Source organism: Ornithorhynchus anatinus, chromosome 4, assembly GCF_004115215.2.
Source record: "Ornithorhynchus anatinus isolate Pmale09 chromosome 4, mOrnAna1.pri.v4, whole genome shotgun sequence".
Lineage (NCBI taxonomy): Eukaryota > Metazoa > Chordata > Mammalia > Monotremata > Ornithorhynchidae > Ornithorhynchus > Ornithorhynchus anatinus.
In genome coordinates, this window is record NC_041731.1 from 135,997,858 (window position 1) to 136,019,212 (window position 21,355).

A 21,355-nucleotide genomic window follows, 5' to 3' on the forward strand; every position below is an offset into this window, starting at 1 on the left:
TGTTAAGCGCTTACTAGGTGCAGAGCACTGTTCTAAGCGCTGGGAGCAGCGTGGCTCAGTGGAAAGAGGCCGGGCTTGGGAGTCACAGGTCAGGGGTTCGAATCCCGACCCTGCCGCTTGTCAACTGGGTGACTGTGGGCCAGTCACTTCACTTCTCTGGGCCTCAGTTCCCTCATCTGTAAAATGGGGATGAAGACTGTGAGCCTCACGTGGGACAACCTGATGACCCTGTATCTCCCCCAGCGCTTAGAACAGTGCTCGGCACAGAGTAAGCGCTTAACAAATACCAACATTATTATTATTATTACAGGGTAATCAGGTTGTCCCACGTGAGGCTCACAGTTAATCCCCATTTTACAGATGAGGTCACTGAGGCACAGAGAAGGTAAGTGACTTGCCCACAGTCCCACAGCTGACAAGTGGCAGAGCCGGGAGGCGAACCCATGACCTCTGACTCCGAAGCCCAGGCTCTTTCCACTGAGCCACCCTGTTTCAGTTGTATTAGAAGCGGCGGGGCTTGGGGAAAAGAGGTCGGACTGGGGAGGCAGAGGTCGTGGCTTCAAATCCCAGCTCTTCACTTTTCTGGGCCTCAGTGACCTCACCTGTAAAATGGGCATTAAGACTGCCAGCCCCACGAGGGACAACTTGATTACCTTGTATCCGTCCCAGAATTTAGAACAGTGCTTTGCACATAGTAAGTGCTTAACAAATGCCGTCATCGTTATTAAAGTGTGCCAAGCATTGTACAAAGTGCTGGGGTAGGCAAGTAGGTGTCAGAGCTGAGATTAGAACCTAGGTTCCCTGACTCCCAGAGCCGTGTTTTCCCCAGGCTGCTTCCCATGGGAAAGGGCCAGATCATAATAATAATAATGATGGCATTTGTTAAGCACTTACTATATGCAAAGCACTGTTCTAAGCGCTGGGGGAATACAAGGTGATCAGGTTGTCCCACATGGGACTCACAGTCTTCATCCCCATTTTACAGATGAGGGAACTGAGGCACAGAGAAGTAAAGTGACTTGCCCAAAGTCACACAGCTGACAAGACAACCCATGACCTCTGACTCCCAAGCCCAGGCTCTTTCCACTGAGCCACACTGATGCAACTTGACTTCATGGAGGGCAAAAAGTCTCTCCGAATTCGTGCTCGACTTTGGGATAATGCACTGTTTCTCGCTATTGCTGCCCAACAATTCCGGTTGATGTGAGTCTCCTAAATTCCTCTAATGCTGCATCTTAATTTTGTCTTTCATTCTGCTTGTCCTCTCTCTGGCTTGGAACAACCTCCCCTTTCTTGTATGACAAAGCACCGCTCTCTCCACCTTCTAAGCCTAATTAAAATCATATTGACCTTCTCCAAGAGGCCTTCTCCAACTATACCCTTTTTCTCCCTACTCCCTCTCCCTTCTACATCACCAATGTATTTGGATTTTGTGCCTTTCAAGCGGTTGCTCTTCACCCTACTTCTAGCCCCACAACACTTATGTACTATCCATAATTTATTTGTTTCCAGGTCCGTATCCCTTTCTAGACTGTAGCCTCTTGTGGTCAGTGAATGTTTCTACAAACTCTATTGCATTATACTCCACCGACTGTTTAGTACAGTGTTCTGCCCACAGTAAACTCTTAATACCTACCATTCATTGATCAACTGCGCCATTTCCCCTATTGTAATTTATTTAGTGTCTACCTCCCCCTCTCACCTGCAAGCTCTTAGAAGGCAGGTGAGGGTTGTGTCTAAGAAGCAGCATGGCTTCGTGGGAAGAGCATGGGCTTGGGAGTCAGAGGTCATGGGTTCTAATTCCGACTCTGCCACTTGTCTGCTGTGTGACCTTGGGGAAGTCATTAACTTCTCTGTGCCTCAGTTCCCTCATCTGTAAAATGGAGATTAAGACTGTGAGCCCCACGTGAGATAACCTGATTACCTTGTATCTACCCCAGTTCTTAGAGCAGTGCCTGGCACATAGTAAGCACTTAACAAATACTGTTATTATTATTATTATTATTACCAACTCCATTGAGCACAGGCTTGGGAGTCAGGTCATGGGCTGTAATCCCGGCTCCACACATGTCTTCTGTGTGACTTTGAGCAAGTCGACCCCTGGCCCATGTCCTACCTCTGGCCTGAAATGCCCTCCCTCCTCAAACCTGCCAAACAATCACATTTCCCCCTTCAAATCCCTACTGAAGGCTCACCTCCTCCGGTAGACCTTCCCAGACTAAACCCCCCTTCTCCTCAGCTCCCCTCCCCCCGACCTCACCCTGACTCGCTCCCTTTGCTCTACCCCCCTCCCTGCCCCACAGGACTTGTGTATATATGTACATATCTATAATTTTTTCATTTATTTATATTAATGCCTATTTTACTTGTTCTGATGTATATATATCTCTCTAATTCTGTTTATTTTTATTAATACTATTGATGCTTGTCTCCCCTCTTCTAGACTGTGAGCCCGCTGTGGGCAGGGGTTGTCTGCCTTTATTGCTGAATTGTACTTTCTAAGCACTTACTACAGTTTTTTGCACACAGTAAGCGCTCAATAAATTCAATTGAGTGAATGAATGAATGAAGTCACTTAACTTCTCTGTGCCTCAGTTACCTCATCTGTAAAATGGGGATTGAGGCCGTGAGCCCCATGTCAGACAATGACTGGGTCCAACTTGATTGCCTTATATCTACCCCAGTGCTTAGAACAGAGCTTGGCGTATAGTAAGTGCTTAACAAATACCATAATTATTATTACTCTCCCAAGTGCTTTGTACAGTGCCCTGCATATAGTAAGCACTCAATAAATACCACTGATAGATTGATAGATCAATTGTTTAGTGTGTACCAAGCACTAAATAAGCTCTAGAATAGATACAAGAAAATTAGGCCAGGCCCAGGTTCTGTCTCAATCAGGACTCACAGTTTAAGTAGAAAGGAGAACAGATATTTAATTCTCGTTTTAAAGGTGAAAAAACTGAGGCCCAGAGAAGTGACTTGACCGAGGTCAGGCAGCGGACAAGTGTCTATTGCCTGTTTCTCTGTTTTGATGCCTGTCTCTCCCCCAACCCCCTCTTCTAGACTGTGAGCCCATTGTGGGCAGGGATTGTCTCTATTGCTGAATTATACTTTCCAAGCGCTTAGTACAGTGCTCTGCACAGAATAAGCACTCAAACTAAACGATTGTCACCTGGGACAACCTGATTCCCCTATGTCTACCCCAGCGCTTAGAACAGTGCTCGGCACATAGTAAGCGCTTAACAAATACCAACATTATTATTATTATTACCCCAGCACTTAGAACAGTGCTCGGCACATAGTAAGCACTTAACAAATACCAACATTATTATTATATGTACATGTCTATAATTGCATTGATATTGATACCTATTACTTGTTTTGATGAGTATATATCTATAATTCTATTTGTTTATATCGATGCCTGTTTACTTGTTTTGATGTCTGTTTCCCCCGTACTAGACTATAAGCCCAGTGTGGACAGGGATTGTCTCTCTTTAGTGCTGAATTGTACTTTCCAAGTGCTTAGTACAGTGTTCTGCACACAGTAAAAACTCAATAAATACTATTGAATGAATGAATAGTCAAGATGGGATTTGATAAGTACTTGTTTCTGTATAGTAGCAGTTTGGTTACAGAAGAAAGGGGGGATTTTAGTGATGTGAAGGTTCATTCATTCATTCAATCATATTTATTAAGTATGTACTATGTGCAGAGCACTGTACTAAGCTCTTGGGAGAGTACAATACAGCAATAAGCAGTCACATTCCCTGCAACAACAGGCATACAGTCTAGCATGGGGGAGACAGATATCAATACAAGTAAATAAAATTACAGATACATAAGTGCTTGTAAGCCCGTCAAACGGCAGGGACTGTCTCTATCTGTTGCCAACTTGTTCATTCCAAGCGCTTAGTACAGTGCTCTGCACATAGTAAGCGCTCAATAAATACTATTGAATGCTATGGGGGAAAGGGAGAAGTAAGGGGAAAGAGCAAAGGGAGCAAGTCAGGGCGACAGAGTTGAACCGACAGGATTTGAAGATAGATTGAATGAGAGAGATGAGTCAAGCATAATGCCAAGGGTACAAACTTATGAGACAGGGAGAATAGTGGTCTAGTCTTGGGTAGGAAGGATTTGGATGGGAAGATGAGGAGTGCTATTTTGGACATGTTAAGTTTGAATGGGCAGCTGGACATCTAAGTAGAGCTGTTCAGATGGAGGGGATATAATTTGAGATGGGAGATGACCTCCAGAGAAACTGCTGGAAAGAATGAGAGAGTCAGAGAGGGCAGGAGGAGAGTAGGAATGGAGATGTGAAGGGGAGATTTTAGGGAAATCAAACATGATAGTTTCAGTTTTTTCAATGAAAAGAGTGGCAAGGTAGAGGTAAGAGAAGGAAGAGACTGGATGTTGGGGGTTTGAGGAGGGAGTTAAACATCTGAAACCCTCCTGACCCTCTATTCCCCTCAGAAAATATGGTCCTTTTAGTGATTTCCCTGGACCTGCAGTGCAACGAGGCAAAGGTTCCTGCCCTCAGCACAAGGACATGGAGAGAGTGAGGAGCCAGGGAGGGGTCCCTATTCCTGAGACTGGGAGCTGTCTTGTCTAGACCCATCTCTGACATCCCTGACCGCCCCCCACCCAGGGCTCACCTCTGCAGGGGTCATGGACTGGGGCTGCCTCCCTTCTGCTCACGGCCCCTTCCCATTCATTCATTCAATAGTATTTATTGTCCACTTACTATGTGCAGAGCACTGTACTAAGCGCTTGGAATGTACAATTCGGCAACAGATAGAGACAATTCCTGCCCAACGACGGGCTCACAGTCTAAACGGGGGAGACAGACGGCAAAGCAAAACAGAAAAAAATGAAACAAGACAACATCATCATCAAATAGAATCAAGGAGATATACACCTCATTAACAAAATAAATAGGGTAATAAATAATATATACAAATGAGCACAGTGCTGAGGGGAGGGGAAGGGGGAAGAGCAGAGGGTGGGAGAGGGGAGGGGAGAAGAGGGGGAGCAGAGGGAAAAGGGGGGCTCAGTCTGGGAAGGCCTCCTGGAGGAGGTGAGCTCTCAATAGGGCTTTGAAGAGAGGAAGAGAGTTAGTTTGGAGAATGTGAGGAGGGAGGGCATTCCAGGACAGTGGTAGGATGTGGGCCAGGGGTCGACGGCGGAACAGGAGCGAACGGGGGACCATGAGGAGGTGAGCGGCAGAGGAGCAGAGTGTATGGGGTGGGCAGTAGAAAGAGAGAAAGGAGGTGAGATAGGAGGGGGCAAGATGATGGAGAAGTTTGAAGCCAAGAGTGAGGAGTTTTTGTTTCACACAAAGGTTGATAGGCAACCACTGGAGGTTTTTTAGATCCTGAGTGCTGTTCCCAGAATCAGGCACCCATCAATTTAGATTGAGCACCTACCGTTTCTTTTATTTTGTTTATGGCATTTGTTTAAGTGCTTACTATGTGTAAAACGCTGTTGTAATCGCTGGGTTAGTTACAAGTCAATTAAGTTGGACACAGTCCCTGTCCTACATGGGGCTCACAGTCTCGTAGGAGAACTAAGGCACAGTGAAGCTAAGTGTCTTTCCCTAGGTCTCAGATCATGGTTCTGGGATTTGAGCCTAGGTCTTCAGATTCCCAGGCCTGTGCTCTTTCCTTAAGACCATGCCTCTACTCCAAGTAAGGTAGTGGTTTAAGCTGTGGGTCCTGTGGGTGTCAGTATTTTCAGGCTTAGGAGGCACAGGGCTGCAGAATGGCTGAAAAATCACCCATGGGCCTCTTTCTGCCAAGTCTAATGTATTCTAGTCTAATCCTTCTCCACCCCTTGGTTGCCTTGGGCACAGAGGACCTCTCCTTTCCCAGAAACCCATTCTAAATTTGGTTTCTCTGGTCCCTTTTGTGATTTCCCTGGATCTGTAGTGCAGCAAGCCCTGGTTTCCTGCCCTCAGAAAAAGGACAGGAAGGGGGTTAGGAGTGGAGAAGGCCCCAGAGCCCTGAGGCTGTGGGCTGTCTTGTCTGATAGTGAGCCTGTCTTCTAGACTGTGAGCCCATCTTCTAGACTATGAGCCCATTACTGGGTAAGGATTGTTTGTTTTTGAATTGCACTTTCCAAGGATTTAGTACAGTGCTCTGCACACAGTAAGCACTCAATAAATACGTTTGAATGAATGAATGGTCCCATCTCTGACATCAGAGATGGGACCTTGTCTGGTTCCCCACCAGGGCTCAGCTCTGAGGGGACCATCGAATGGGGCTTCCTCCCTTCTGTCCATGGCCCCTTCTCCTAACCCAGACCCCGTGCCCCATGTCCCTCCATTCCTTGGGCTCTGGGGCCGGCAGCCCCTGGCTCCTCACAGGACAGCTGACTGGGATGAGGACAGCTGACTGAGGTGATGGCAGCTGGGAGTCCCAGAGCAGATTGGACACTGAGGTGGGTGGGGAGTGGGTGGGCGTGGGGGGCAGAGGGGGCTGAGGCTGCTGCCCAAGAGGATCTTCAGAAGGGGGTTGGACAGCAGTGAACTGTGGGTCTTGATGGCAGCTTCTCTCTGCTGTGCTTTTTCCTCCAGATTGGGTAAATGCTGTCTTACTTCTGCCTGTTGTCAGAGTCTTTCCTCCACCCTTGCCAACAACCAGAACCTGAAACATCTGGACCTGAGTTACAGTGATCTGGGAGACATAGGGGCAAAATGGCTATTTGAGGTGTTGAGACACCCCAACTGTTCCCTAGAGTCAATGATGTAAGTAGGTCTGGTTTCCTTTCTGGCAGTCCCCTGCATGAGTGTAGAGTGGTTGGACTCGGCATTTGCTGGAAAGAAGGTCTGGCCGAGAACCAGCCGCAGGCACAGGGGTTGGAGACTGCCATTTCCCCAGGCTCCCAGGGAGAGTCTGTGCCAATGGCAGCTTGTCTGTGTCTCCTGTCTGTCCGTTCTGGAAATAGGGGCAGGAGCAGAGCCACCAGTGGGGACAGCTTCCCCAGGCCTCTTCTCCAGCCCTAAGGCAGCAGCTGCGGGACTCCAGATTGCCCCTCCCTAACAGCTCTCTTTGCTCAATGGTCCCCATCCTTACTTTCCTCTCACCTCCATCCCCTGGGTGTCCTGGTTGCTCTTCCCAGTATCAAGCAACCATCAGTTTAGATTGAGAACTTACTTCAGAACATTGAGCACTTGGGAGTGTATAATAGAATTAGTAGACATGGTCCCTGTCCTCAAGGAACTTACAGACTAGTGCAGAAGACAGACACAGAATGAATTACAGTGAAGAAGAAGAATTATAACTGTGGTATTTGTCAAGTTCTTACTATCTTTCAAGCACTCTACTAGGCACTGGGCAGAGAGAAGATAATCATGCCCAATACAGTCCTTGACCCTCACTGGGCTCATATTCTAGGTAGGAGGGAGAAGAGGTATTGGATCCCTATTTTACAGAGAAGGAAATGGAGAAGCAATGTGGCTCAGTGGAAAGAGCCCAGGCTTGGGAGTCAGAGGTCATGGGTTCAAATCCCTCCTCTGCCGCTTGTCAGCTGTGTGACTGTGGGCAAGTCACTTAACTTCTCTGTGCCTCAGTGACCTCGTCTGTAAAATGGGGATTAAGACTGTGAGCCTCACGTGGGACAACCTGATTACCCTGTATCTACCCCAGCGCTTAGAACAGTGGTCTGCACATAGTAAGCACTTAACAAATACCAACATTATTATTATTATTATCCAGATAGGGCAAATGACTATCCCAAGGTCACACAGCAGAAAAATGGCAGAGCAGGGATTAGAACACAAGTCTTCTGAGATCCAGATGCAGTCCTGATGGTGGAATGACTGAGTAGTCACACATGGCCCTGGTCTGGTCAAGTCTGATGGATTCTATCCTAATTCTCCTCCACCCCTTGTCTGCCTTCAGCTCGATGGACCTCTTTCTTCTCCCAGAAACCCTCTCTAACCTTAGTTTTCCCGGTCCCTTTTGTGTTTCCCCTGGATCTACAGGACAGTGAGCCATGGCTTCCAGGGGAAAGGAAGGGGTGAGGAGCCAGGGAGAGGCCCAGAGCCCTGAGGCTAGGGCCTGCCTTGTCTGGCCACATCTCTGAAATCAATCTCTGGGACCCTTGCCTGGCCTCCCACCAGGGCTCAGTTCTGGAGCGGACCATGGACTGGGGCTGCCTCCCTTCTGCCTGTGTGTCACCCGTTGTCTGGGGATGGGTTTGTGTGGGAATCAGCTTGGCAAGAGATAGATAGAGAGACCAGGGACAGAAAATCTGAGTTTTATACAAAATTTATTCCATGAGGCCAATTGAATTGTTTAATTATTTTGGACATGGCAAATTGAACCTCCCTTTGGGAGAAATAGGAGTATTTAATGATTTTAGAGCTTCCCTATTGGAAGGAATATACTGATGCATTAATTAATTCATTCAGTCATATTTATTGAGTGCTTACTGTGTGCAGAGCACTGTACTAAGTCCTTGGGAAGTACAATTCAGCCACAAATCAAGACAATCCCTGCCCACATCAGGCTCACAGTCTAGCAGGTGGGAAGACAGTTATCAAAACAAGTAAACAGGCATCAGTAGCATCATTATAAATAAATATCTATAAATATAGAGAGAGATATATAGATTTATATCTATAAATAGAATTATAGATAATACACTTTAATAAAAAAAATACAATTATAATTATATGTACATATATACACAAGTGCTATGGGATGGGGAGTGGGGTAGAACAGAGGGAGGGAGTCGGGGCGATGGGGAAGGGAGGGGGGATAGAGGAAAAGGGGGGCTTAGTCTAGGAAGGCCTCCTGGAGGAGGTGAGCTTTCAGTAGGGCTTTGAAGGGGGGAATTGTGCTAGTTTGGCAAATTTGAGGAGGGAGGGCATTCCAGGCCAGAGGTAGGACGTGGACAAGGAGTCAACAGCGGGACAGGCAAGAACGAGGCACAGTGAGAAAGTTAGCATGAGAGGACTGGAGTGTGTGGGCTGGGATGTAGGAGATAAGAGAGGTGAGGTAGGAGGGGACAAGGTGATGGAGAGCTTAAAAGCTAATAGTGAAGAGTTTTTGCTTGATATGGAGGTTGATAGGCAACCACTGGAGACTCTAGAGGAGGGGGCCGACATGCCCAGAATGTTTCTAAAAAAAGATAATCTAGGCAGCAGAGTAAAGTATAAACTGAAGTGCATTACTCACGCATGGCAAAACACCCAGGTCCCATCCGGGAGGAATTCACTTATGGTTTATTTGCTCTTGGTGAGGCGGCTAGCCCCCACCCACGTGCACTTCCCATTCGGGAGGAATCCACTTATGCGTTACCCACTCATGGTGAAGCCTCTCGTTTCCAACCCCAGGGGCGTTCAGCGGGACACTCACCCATCCTTCGGCTCCTCACTTGGTGCAGGCAGAGCAGGCTACTCACGCTCTGAGCAAAGGTGATACGCAGCTGGCTGCTACAAGTCTCGATCCACTGCACAGGTCAGAGGCCGCAGGTATCTATCACCTGTACTCCTAGGCCATTCCAGCTTCTGGTCTCAGTTTATCCAATCTCATCCCTCCCTTCTCCTTCATACCTAATAAGAATGGCATGGGGGTGAGGGACACCTTCTATATTTCCATCTTGGACTGGCAATCTAGAAGTTTTGTTTTGGGGGGTGGTACCCCACCCGCATTTCCAAGGTCTGCCTCCTAGCTCAGGCAGTCATGAGATAGGATTTGACCTTGAGATGGTGGGTACCCCGGGTTTACCTTGGGACACCATGTGGCTCCTTCTCCAGACCCAGGCCGGTGCCCCCGTCCCTCTATTCCATAAATTCATTCAATAAATACTATTGAATGAATGAATATTCCATGTGCTCTAGGACTGGCAGACCTGGGCTCCTCTCAGGGAAGCTGATTGGGATGGTGGCAGCTGGGACCCCCTGAGCAGATGGCATATTGGGTTGGGAGGGGCGGGGGCAAGCCAAGGCTGAGGCTGCTTGGGCCCCAGGGGGCTGTCAGGGTGCAGCCCTCCCCAGAGCGAGGTTGGACAGCAGTGAATTGTGGGTCCTGATGATGGTCTCTCCCTGCTGTTGTATTTCCTCCAGGCTAGAGCAGTGCAATCTCACTGCTGCTTGTTGTCAAGATCTCTCCTCTGCCCTTGCCAGCAACCAGAACCTGAAAATTCTGAACCTGAGTAAAAATAACCTCGGAGATACTGGGACAAAATGGATATTTGAGATGCTGAGATGTCCAAACAGTTCCCTAGAGAAATTGACATAAGAAGCTCTGGTTTCTTTTCTGAAAAGTCCCTTTTGTGAGTGTAGAGTGGTTGGGGTGGGTGTCCACCGGAAAGAGGGTCTGGCTGAGAGCCGGCTGCAGGCAGAGGGGTTGGAGGCCATCGTATTCCCCGGCTCCCAGGGAGAGTCTGTGCCAATAGTGGCTTGTGTGTTTCTCCTCTTTCTGTCTGTTCTGGAAATAGGGGCAGGGGCAGAGCTACTGGCAGGGTCAACTCCCCCAGGTCTCTGCTCCAGTCCTGAGGCAGCAGCTGTGGGTCCCCAGTCTGCCCCCTCCCCCGGAGCTCCTGTCCCTCTCTACTGTGATGTCCCCCTCCACACCCTCACATCACCTTTGGTGTGATTCTTCAGCTCTCTGTCCCCTGTGTGTCCTGGGTGCTGTTCTCAGAAGACCCTGGGGGCTCAGGAATGAGTTGATGACAATTCTGCACTTTTCCCTGAACTTTCAGATTCTGCAGGCAAGTCACTCAACTTCTCGATGCCTCAGTTTCCTCATCTGTAAAAGGAACCCTTCCTACTTAGACTGTGAGCTCCACGTGGGACAGAGATTAGATCCAACCTGATTATCTTGTATCTTCCCCATGCTTAGTACATTGCTTGGCGCATAGTAACAAATGTCACAACTTTTATTATAGGGGAACTAAGGGCTTAGTTAGGGAAGGTCTTTTGGAGAAGGTGTGTTTTTATTAGGGTTCTGAAGATAGGAGAATGGGTGGAATGTCAGATATGAAGTGGGAGGGAGTTCCAGACAAGAAGGAGAATGTGAGCAAGGTGTCTACATGAAGACAGGTGAGCTCAGGGTACACTGAGTTGGCATAAGAGTGAAATGTGTGGGCTGAGTTGTAGTGGTGCTGTCTACCATGATAGGAAAGTCAAAGAGAGGAAAGGGTATGGATGAGATAAGATGGATAAAAACTCCTTATCTTCCCACCCAAACCCAATCCTCCCCCGACTTTCCTGTAATGATAGGCAGCACCACAATTCCTCTTGTCTCATAAGCCAATAATCTTAGCATTATCTTTGACTCATCTCTCTTATTCAACCCACATGTTCAATCTGTCACTAAATCCTGTCGGGTCAACATTTAAACCGCTAAAATCCGCCCTTTCCTCTCCAGTCCCAACTGCTACCACATTAATCCAAATACTTATACTATCCCACCTTGATTACTCTGTCAGCCTCCTTGCTGGCGTCCTGCCTCCTGTCACTCCCCACTCCAGTCCATATTTCACTCTGCTGCCTGGATCATTTTTTCACAAAAAAGTTCAGCCCATGTTTCCCTGCTCCTCATGAAACTCCAGTGATTGCCCATCTGCCTCCACATCTCACAGAAACTCTTTACCATTAGCGTTGCCCCATCCTACCTTACCTCACCGCTTTTCCTACATAATCCAGACTACACACTTTTGTCTTCTAATGCCAACCTACTCACTGTATCTCGATCTCATCTATCTCAACTCTGACTTTTCTCCCACATCATGCCTCGGGCTTGGAATGTCCTCCCTTCTCTCTGTCCCCACCTTCAAAGTCTTATTTTTTTTTTAATTATTTTTTGTGGTATTTCTTAAGTGCTTACTATGCACCAAGTGCTGAACTAAGCACTGGGGTAAATACCAGGTAATCAGGTTGGATAAAGTTCATGTCCCACATGGGGCTTACAGTATTAATCCACATTTTACAGATGAGGTAACTGAGGCATGGAGAAGTGAAGTGACTTGCCCAAGGTAATTTAGCAGAGAAGTGGTGGATCTGGGATTAGAACCCAGGTCCTTCTAACTCCCAGGCCCATGCTCTATCCATTAGGCCATACTGCTTCTCATGGTTTCAAGAGGCCTTCCCCGACTAGACCCTCATTTTCTATCCTCCCCTCCCTTCTGTATCACCTCTAAACTTGGGATTTACACCCTTTATTCACCCCTCCCTCAGCCCCAGGGCACTTATGTACATATCCATAATTTATTTACATTAGTGTGTTTCCCCCTCTAGACTGTAAGCTTGCTGTGGGCAGAGAATGTACCTACCAACTCCATTATCCCAAGAACTTAGTATAGTGCTCTGCACACATAAGAGTTCAATAAATACAATCGATCCCTCCTCAGACCCCCTGTCCCCCCTGCTGTCCATATCCCTTGCCCCCAGTGAACTGGCCACCTACTTGATTAAGAAAATTAACACCATAAGATGTGAGCTTCCTAAAATCACCCCTCCTCTTCCCCAATCTCCCCTCTCCCTGGGCTCCCCTTCAACTTTCCATCCATCCCAGCCTTATCTGCCTCCTCTCAAATGCAACTCCTTCCACATGCGCATCAGACCCCATTCCTTCACACCTTATAAAAACTCTTGCACCTTTCCTCCTTCCCTCCTCAACAGCCATTTTCAATCATTCACTCTCCAATAGCTTCTTCCCCACTGCCTTCAAACATGCCCACATCTTCCCTATCCTAAAATAACCCTCCCTTGACCCCACAGTTCCCTCTAGTTATCACCCCATCTCCCTCCTACCTTTCCTCTCCAAACTCCTTGAGTGAGTCGTCTACACCCACTGTCTCAAATTCCTGTCCTCCAACTCTCTCCTGGACCCCTCCAGTCTGGCTTCCACCCCTTCACTTCACTGAAACCACCCTCTCCAGTGATCTTTTTCTTGCCAAATCCAATGACTTCTACTCCATCCTAATCCTCCTTGACCTTTCAGTTGCCTTTGACACTGTAGACCATTCCCTTCTCCAAATACATTATCCAACCTTGGCTTCATTGACTCTATCCTTTCCTGGTTCTCCTCTTATCTTTCGGGCCATTCTGTCTCCTTTGGCAGGCTCCTCATCTCCCTCCCACCCCCTAACTGTGGAAGTCCCTCAAGGTTCAGTTTTCTGACCCCTTCCATTCTCCATATGCACTTATTCACTTGGAGAACTCATTCACTCCTACAACTTCAACTACAATCTCTATGCAGATGATACCCAAATCTACATTCCCCTCCCCTGATCTCTTCTCCCTCTCTCTCTAGGCTCACATCTCCTGCCTTCAAGACATCTCTACTTGGATGTCCTCCCATCACCTCAAATCTAACGTGTCCAAAACAGAGCTCTTTATCTACCCACCCAAACCCTGTCCTCACCCGGAATTTCCCATCATTGTAGATGGTACCACCACCCTTCCCATCTCACAATCCCGTAATCTTGGTGTTTTCCTTGACTCCGCTCTCTCATTCAACCCACATATCCAATCTGTCACCAAATCCTATCGGTCTCACCTTCACAACATCACTAAATCCGCTTTTTCCTCTCTATCCAAACTGCTACCATGTTAGTACAATCACTCATCCTATCCTGCCTAGATTACTGCATCAGCCTCCTTTTGGACCTCCCACTCCTGCCTCTCCCCACTCCAGTCCATGCTTCACTCTGCTACCCAGATTATCTTTCTACAGAAACATTCAGGACATGTCACCTCCACCCCCCCAAAAAATCTCTGATGGTCTCCTGTTCACCTCTGTATAAAACAAAAACTCCTCGCTGTTGGCTTTAAAGCACTCCATCACCTTGCCCCCTCCTACCTCACCTCACTTCTCTCCTTCTACAACCCAGCCTTCACACTCCTCTCTTCTGGTCTTATCCTTCTCACTGTGCCTCGATCTTGTCTATTTCACCACTGTCCTCTAGTCCACATCCTTCCTCTGGCCTAGAACACCCTCCCACCTCAAATCTGCCAACTACTCTCACCCTCTTCAAAGCCTTACTAAAGGCATTTCTCCCCCAAGAGGTTTTTACCAGATTAAGCCCCACCTTTCCTCAGCTTCCAATCCCTTCTGCGTCACGTCGAGTTGCTCCCTTTGCCCTTCTTCCCTCTCCTCAACACACACACTTTATTGCTGTGTTGTACTTTCCCAAGCACTTAGTACAGTGCTCTGCACACAGTAAGGGCTCAATGAATATGATTGAATGAATGAATGAATGATGATGATAATGATGGTGGTTGGTAGTGATATAGGTGGGAAGATAAGGAGTTCTATTTCGAACATGTTAAGTTTTAAGTGTCATCAGGACATCCAAGTAGAAGTGTCCTGAAAGCAAGACTGCAGAGAAGGTGAGAGATCAGGGCTGGAGATGTAGATTTGGGAAACATCAGCATAGAGAAGATCACCCTCCTCACTGACCTCCCTGCTTCCTGTCCTTCCCACTTCAGTCCTTACTCACTCTGTTGCCCAGACCATTTCTCTACAAAAAGTTCAGTCCACATTTCCCCACTTCTCAAGAACTTCCAGTGGTTGCCCGATCACCTCTGCATCAAATAGGAACTCCTTATCTTTGGCTGTAAAGCACTCAATCACCTTACCCCTTCCTATCTTACCTCAGTGATTTCCTACTACATTTCTAACATGCTAACTTCACAGCTAAAATGACAACTTACTCATTGTTCCTCAGTCTAAGTCTATTTCACTAGTGATTCCTCACCCACACCCTCCTTCTGGCCTGAAACCTTCTCTCCCTTGCCTCTTCTCATTCAGACCTTCCCCTCTGAGCTTTTTTGTCTCTAGGACCACTTGATTGTCTCCTAGCCACCTTGTTTTAGTGAAAAAGAGTAACTCCAGTGATTAGAGTCCCTAAGAGTAGTAAAATACCAAGGGATTGAATGTAATAATAATAATAATTATGGTATCTGTTAAGCACTTACTATGTGCCAGACCCTGCAATAAGCATTCAAGTAAATCAGGTTGGACACAGTCCCTGTCTCACATGGGGCTTACAGTCTCATTCCCCATTTTATAGATGAGGTAACTGAGGCACAAGGAAGTGAAGTGACTTGCCCAAGGTCACACATCAGACAAGTGACAGAGCAGGAATTAGAATCCATGACCTTCTGACTCCCAGGCCTCTGCACCATGCTGCCTCTCATGTGATGGGCCTTTAAGCCTGGATTCCATTATGTCTTGTCAATTTGCCATATACTCAAAGTGGGTACATCATATATCCTTTTCTCCTTTGTTTATGCTGTCCAGATGTCTGTCTTGGTATGCCAAGGACTTGAGACAGGTTGAAGCTATTCCTTCTTAGCAAAGTGAGGATCCCCACCTGCTCATTATTACTATCAAATGACGTCAAGTTTGCCCAATTCATAGTGACTCTATGGATATATTTTCTCCAGAGCATCCTATCTTCTGCCATAATCAGTAAGCTTGTTAACGGTTCTTCTGTTACAATTGCTATGGTTTCTATCCATCTAGCCACTGGTCTTCCTCTTCCAGGTTTTCCCTGGACTTTTCCCAGGAATAGTGTCTTCTCCAGAGAATAAGTCCTCCTGGGGATGTGTTCAAAATATGCTAATCTATGTTGAGTCATTTGGTCTTCCAAAGACCACATTGGCTATATTTGCTCCAAAGCCCATTTGTTTGTTTTTCAGGCGGTCCACGGTATTCACAAAAGCCTTCTCCAACACCACATTTCAAAAGCATCGATGCTCTTTCTATTCTGCTTTTTCACTGTCCATTCATTGTCACTGGAAACCCCATAGCATTGACAATTCGTATTTTTGTGGCAACTGTTACCTCAGTGCATTTCATGTTTTTTTCCAGGCTCTTCATAACAAATCTTCCTAACATTAATCTTCAGCATATTTTTGACTACTAGTTCCTTTGTTATTGATTTTTGATCCCAGGAGAGAAAAATTGTCAACTACTTCAATTTTCTCTCCATCCACTATAAATGTGTTCCAGTTGTCATGATGCTTTTTCTTGACATTCAAATGTAGGCCCATCTTTTTGCTCTGCTCCTTAACTTTTAATAATAAGCCCTTCAAATCTTCTTCACTTTCTGCTAGTAGTATTTTCCCACCAGACCTCTATATTGGGGAGAACCAAGCAGGGATGAGCAATTACCCCCAGTAGAAATTTACCACTGTTTGTCTTAAAGTATATGTCATGCATTGTGCTTTTTGGTCACATGAGCATCTCAGATGCTCTACCAAATGTATATAAAGAAACTCTGTATTGCTTTGAATTGAGTTAGCCTTAACTAGTAGAAAAAACTCTGCCCATCAACCACTACTATTCCTACTAGCACTAGTAGAAATAAACTTGTCTCTGACATACCCACTTGAACACAACGCAGAGTCTGTGAAGTTTTTTTTGACATCCTTTATGTCCAACAGTCCACCACTCTCCCCACCTTCAAAGCCATTCAGTCATTCAGTCAATCATGTTTATTGAGCACTTACTGTACTCAATAGAGTTATTGCACTAAGCTCTAGGGAGAGTACAATATAACAGACACATTCCCTGCCCACAACGAGCTTACAGTCTAGACGGGGAGACAGACATTAATATAAATAAATGTTACAGATATGGACATCAGTGCTGTGGGGCTGGGAGTGGGGGAAAATAAAAGGAGCAAGTCAGGGCAATGCAGAAGGGAGTGGAAGAGGAATAAAGGGTTTAATCAGGGAAGCCCTCCTGGAGGAAATGTGCCTACAATAAGGCTCCGAAGGGAGGGAGAGTAATTGTCTGTTGGAAATGAGAAGAGAGGACGTTCCAGACCAGAGGCAGGATGTGGGAGATAGGTTGGTGGCGAGATAGATGAGATTGAGGTACATTGAGAAGGTTGGCATTAGAGGAGAGACTTTTGTGGGCTGGATTGTAGTAGGAGAGTAGGAGATGTGGTTGGAGGGGGCCAAGGTGATGGATTGCTTTAAACCTAGTGGTGAGGAGTTTATGATTGATGCAGAGGTAGATAATAATAATAATAATAATAATAATGTTGGTATTTGTTAAGCGCTTACTATGTGCCGAGCACTGTTCTAAGTGCTGGGGTAGTTTGTCCCACGTGAGTCTCACAGTCTTAATCCCCATTTTACAGATGAGGTAACTGAGGCACCGAGAAGTTAAGTGACTTGCCCAAAGTCACACAGCTGAAAGCCAGGATTAGAACCCATGACCTCTGACTCTTAAGTCCTCTGACCTCTTTCCACTGAGCCACGCTGCTTCTCTAGCCACGCTGAAGTATATGGGCAACCACTGGAGATTCTTGAGGAGTGGGGAAACATGGCCTGAATGTTTTTGTAGAAGAATGATCCGGGCACCAGAGTGACATACGGACTGGAGTGGGGAGACCCAGGAGGTAGGAAGGTCAGCATGGAGGCTGATAAGTTGATATCGAGGCAGAATAGGATAAGTGATTGGATTAATGTGGTAGCAGTTTGAATGGAGAGGGAAGGGTGGCTTTTGGCCTTGTTGTGAAAGTCGAACTGTTAGGATTTAGTGATGATGGGTTGAATGAGGGAGAGAAGTTAAGGATAATGCCAAGGTCATGGCCTTGAGAGACAGGAAGGATGGTGGTGCCATCTACTGTGATGGGAAAGTCAGAGAGAGGACAGGGTTTAGGTGGAAAGATATGGAGTTCTATTTTAGAACTCCTTAAAGCCTTATTAAAATCACTTCTCTGCCAAGAGACGTATTGATAGACAGTTGGACTGTGAGCCCCATGTCAGTCAGGGACTGTGTTTGGCCTGCCATTCTTGTATCTATGTAGTGCTTGGAACAGTGCTTGACACATAATAAATACCTAAAAATACCACAATTATTATTATTATTGTTACTTTTATTATTATGCCCACCCAACCCTTCAGGCACAACTATCTTCTTGTCCTCCCAGCTTCTAGGGGCCCTGAGGCTGTAGCCCCATCTCTGCCGCTGCCAGGGTGATGTAGGTCAGGCCCAAACCCTGGGACCGATGGGTTAGACACTTCCCACTGAGGTCTTTCCTGCAGGATGCATCATTGCAATCTCTTTGCTGCTTGTTATCAGGATTCCCTTCTGCTGTTGTCAACAATCAGAACCCGAAACGTGCACCTGGGATTCAATCCCCTAGCTATTCAAAGCCTGAAACACCCAGTGTAACCTGTACCCCATGGTTTCATTTCTGTTTCCTAGGAAAAACTCTCCATCTCACTCCAGTTCTGACTTAGGCTGGGAAAGGGATGAAGAGGATTAAGGGAGGAAGAAGAGGCTGGAAAGGTCAGAGGTCCATGGGGCTGGGGGACAAGGGAGCTTTTCCCAGGAAGAGGCAGGAAAGGCTTGAAACAGGAAGACTGACAAGATTTCCCCCCTCTGGATGTTCCCTACAGGCTGGTGTCCTGTCACCTCACGGACACCTGTTATGAGGATCTGTCCTCCATTCTTACCTGCAACCAGAAGCTGACATGCCTGAACCTGTTTGAGAATGACCTGAGTGAATTGGTGAAACAGCAGCTATAAATGGACTCAAAATGTAAAATTTTACTATGAATGGTTAAGGTAAATCCCCCTGCCCAACTTTTCCCTCTTACATCCAATTCCTAGTTCAGAGAAGAACACCCATGTGTGTGGTGTGGTGGAATTGGGGGCACCAAAGTGGGCTGCTGTAAGGCAATTCATGAGGGCCTGGACCAGGTGGCTCAGCTGGCACTGAGTTGGGATATCTCAATCGGGGTTTGACCCTGGGGTTCCCTGTGTCCCCTGTGTCACCCCAGCTCTGGGACAGGATGCTGCAAGGCTTGGTTCCTCAGTGTCTACAGGCTCTGCCCAGCAAGACAGGGCTCAGACAGAGTGTGGGAATAACTCTCCCCACAGGGCACTGCCAAGGGCACAGTCAGTCCAGGCTCTGCCCTATAGGCTGGGCCACAGACAGAGTTTAGCCCAGCTCTCCCTTCAGGGCACTGCCGGAGGCACAATCAGCCTGGTCTGAGAGCAGGAAATAGAAGAGCACTGTTGGCTACTCCTGTTCTTCCAGCCGGTGGAAAAGATTCAGTCCTAGCCCTTTCCCATGGGCACAGACTCAGCAAACATGGACCTACAGGCCCCTGCCCCCTGCTCCACCCTACCATCTCTGCCATCGCACCCCCCACACCTTTCCTTCCCCTGCTCCACCCCAACCCCAAGCTTCTCCTGCCTGCTGTCCAACCCCCACCCATTTCCTACACCTGCCACACTCTTTCTTCTTTCCAGCCCCCTGCTCCACCTGCACCCCAACCCTCCTCTCTCCCTTTCTTCCTGCCCATCCCCAGCACTGACACCCTCCCTCTGCCCCTGAGGTAGTGTGATGTTCTCAGGAGTCTTCTACTCTAGCCCCCAATGCTGTAGAACAGTCAGTCAATCAATCAATCATACTTATTGAAAATTACTGTGGGCGGAGCACTGTACTAACCGTTTAAAAGAGTACAATATGACAGTTAGTTCATCCATACCCTGCCCACACTGAGCTTACAGTCTAGGGGAGACGCAGACATTAATATAAGTGAATAAATATCAGAAGTGTACATAACACTGATACGTACAAAAGCCCCATTTCCAACCCCACAGCACTTCTCACCTGGGAGAAATCCACTTATGCATTGCTTGCACCTGGCAAAGCATTGTGCTTTCACCCACGAATGCTCAGCGAGACACTCACCCATCCCATGGTCTCTTAGTGCTTAGCTTCCAGAGACAAAGCGGGCATTCAATGCTCAGTGCAGGGGTGACACGTGAGCAACTGCTGCAAGTCGGAGTCCACTGCCCAGAGGTCAGAGGTGGCAGGTATTTTCTTACCTGGGCTCCCAGGCCGGTCCAGCTCCGCCCTCCACTTGCCCAATCTCCGCCCCCTCCTCCATACCTTATTTGAGGGGCACGGAGCTTAGGGACACCTTCTGTATTCCTGGATTAGGATGTCTGTCTAGTGGTTTTGGTGTCCCACTCGCACTATAGGGTTAGGTGTAGCAGCCCCAGCAGCTGAATGAACAGAGCTCACATCCTTGCACACCCCAAGCCTCTGAAAGACAGTTTTCCTCAGGGCTAGCAATACCCAGAATGGTGCTTTCTGGGCTATCAGCTCTGCAAAGCCTGGCCCTCCCAGCCCTAACCTCTCTCAGACCTGGCCTTCCCACCAAGGCCCCTCCCAGCCCTGATCATCCCAACCTGGCCCCTCCCAGCCCTGGCTCTTCCTGGCCCCCAGCCCTTCCAATCCCCTTGCTCACAGGCATTCAGATCCTCTCACGATGGGGAAAAGTACCCAAAGCCACAATGAGGAGGAGTGCCCAGAACCGTAATGAAGAGCAGTCCCTAAAGCCACAATGGGGAGGACTAACAGAAGCCACAGGGAAGAGAAATGCCAGAGTCTTAGAGGGGAGATGTGATAGGAGCAAAGTAGGGAAGATTTTCTGGGAGCCTTGAAGAGGATGAGTGCCCAGAGTCATGCTGGGGAGGAGTGCCCAGAGTCACAACGGGGCACAATGCCCAGAGCCACGATGGGCAGGAATGCTCGGAGCCACGATGGAGAGGAGTGCACGGAGCCATGATGAGGAGGAATCCCAGAAGCCACGAAGGGGAGAAGTGCCTGGCGTAATGAATGTCCTTCTTCATTAAACTCAATACCATCAGATGATCTTGTTATCCAGGCAGGTAGTTTCTGCTGAGGTGACCCATTGCCTGCCTTCCTGCACTTAGTACAGTGCTCTGCACACAGTAAGCTTTCAATAAATACGATTGAATGAATGAATATTGAGGGTGGTGGGGACATCAGCCTGAACTGTGCTGGTCGTGCTGTCAGGTGGGGCCTGGAATCCCGACCAGAAGTGTGTCGGCAACCGGTGGAGGAGAGGGAGAGTGGGGAAGGAGTGGAGATTTTCAGCTCTCCCGAAATGCGGGTGAGTGGGAGTGGCAGGAGAGGAGGGCAGAGGGCAGCTTGGGTTCAGTCAGGTCCACGATATGGGCGAGCAGGATCGAGCTCTGGACACTGGCTACACAATGGCAGTGAACCCAGGATGATAGATCCTGATTTGCCCTACTAGGAAGAGTGGACTTGGGTGGCAGAAAACAGTGATTGGCTGCTGCAAGCAATGGATGCCTCAGCAACCAGTAGAAGGTCAAGGGGGATTTGTGCTGGCACAACTGTCTGGAAGCAGAATTATTTAAATGAACAAAGCAACAAAGAGCCACATTTGTAGGCAATGCCTGCTCAAGGCCTAGATTTGCAGACGTGCTGGGAACCCCTGGGAGGAAGTGGGAAAAACGGTGGTTGGACTGGAATGAGCTGCTGCTTGGGTATTTTGTATGCTATTCTCCTCTGGACAGTTGGGATCAGAGCT

General features: G+C 47.7%; 1 protein-coding gene across 1 annotated transcript; it reads left to right on the top strand.

Moving 5' to 3' along the window:
- The first annotated feature begins 1,050 nt into the window (after positions 1-1,050).
- LOC114811166 (NACHT, LRR and PYD domains-containing protein 3-like) lies at positions 1,051-18,607 on the top strand. The gene is made up of 3 exons (XM_029062749.2): positions 1,051-1,203; positions 6,578-6,748; positions 18,380-18,607. Exons 1-3 carry the CDS (start codon positions 1,100-1,102, stop codon positions 18,507-18,509), a joined length of 405 nt encoding a protein of 134 aa, XP_028918582.1. The 5' UTR covers positions 1,051-1,099; the 3' UTR covers positions 18,510-18,607.
- Positions 18,608-21,355: the final 2,748 nt, after the last annotated feature.

Excerpts from the sequence above, each read along its gene's own strand:
- LOC114811166 (XM_029062749.2), top strand. The coding sequence starts at position 1,100 with ATGCAACTTGACTTCATGGAGGGCAAAAAGTCTCTCCGAATTCGTGCT. Across the intron at positions 1,204-6,577 it reads GCCCAACAATTCCGGTTGAT|ATTGGGTAAATGCTGTCTTA; the intron begins GTGAGTCTCCTA and ends TTTTTCCTCCAG. Across the intron at positions 6,749-18,379 it reads TGTTCCCTAGAGTCAATGAT|GCTGGTGTCCTGTCACCTCA; the intron begins GTAAGTAGGTCT and ends TGTTCCCTACAG.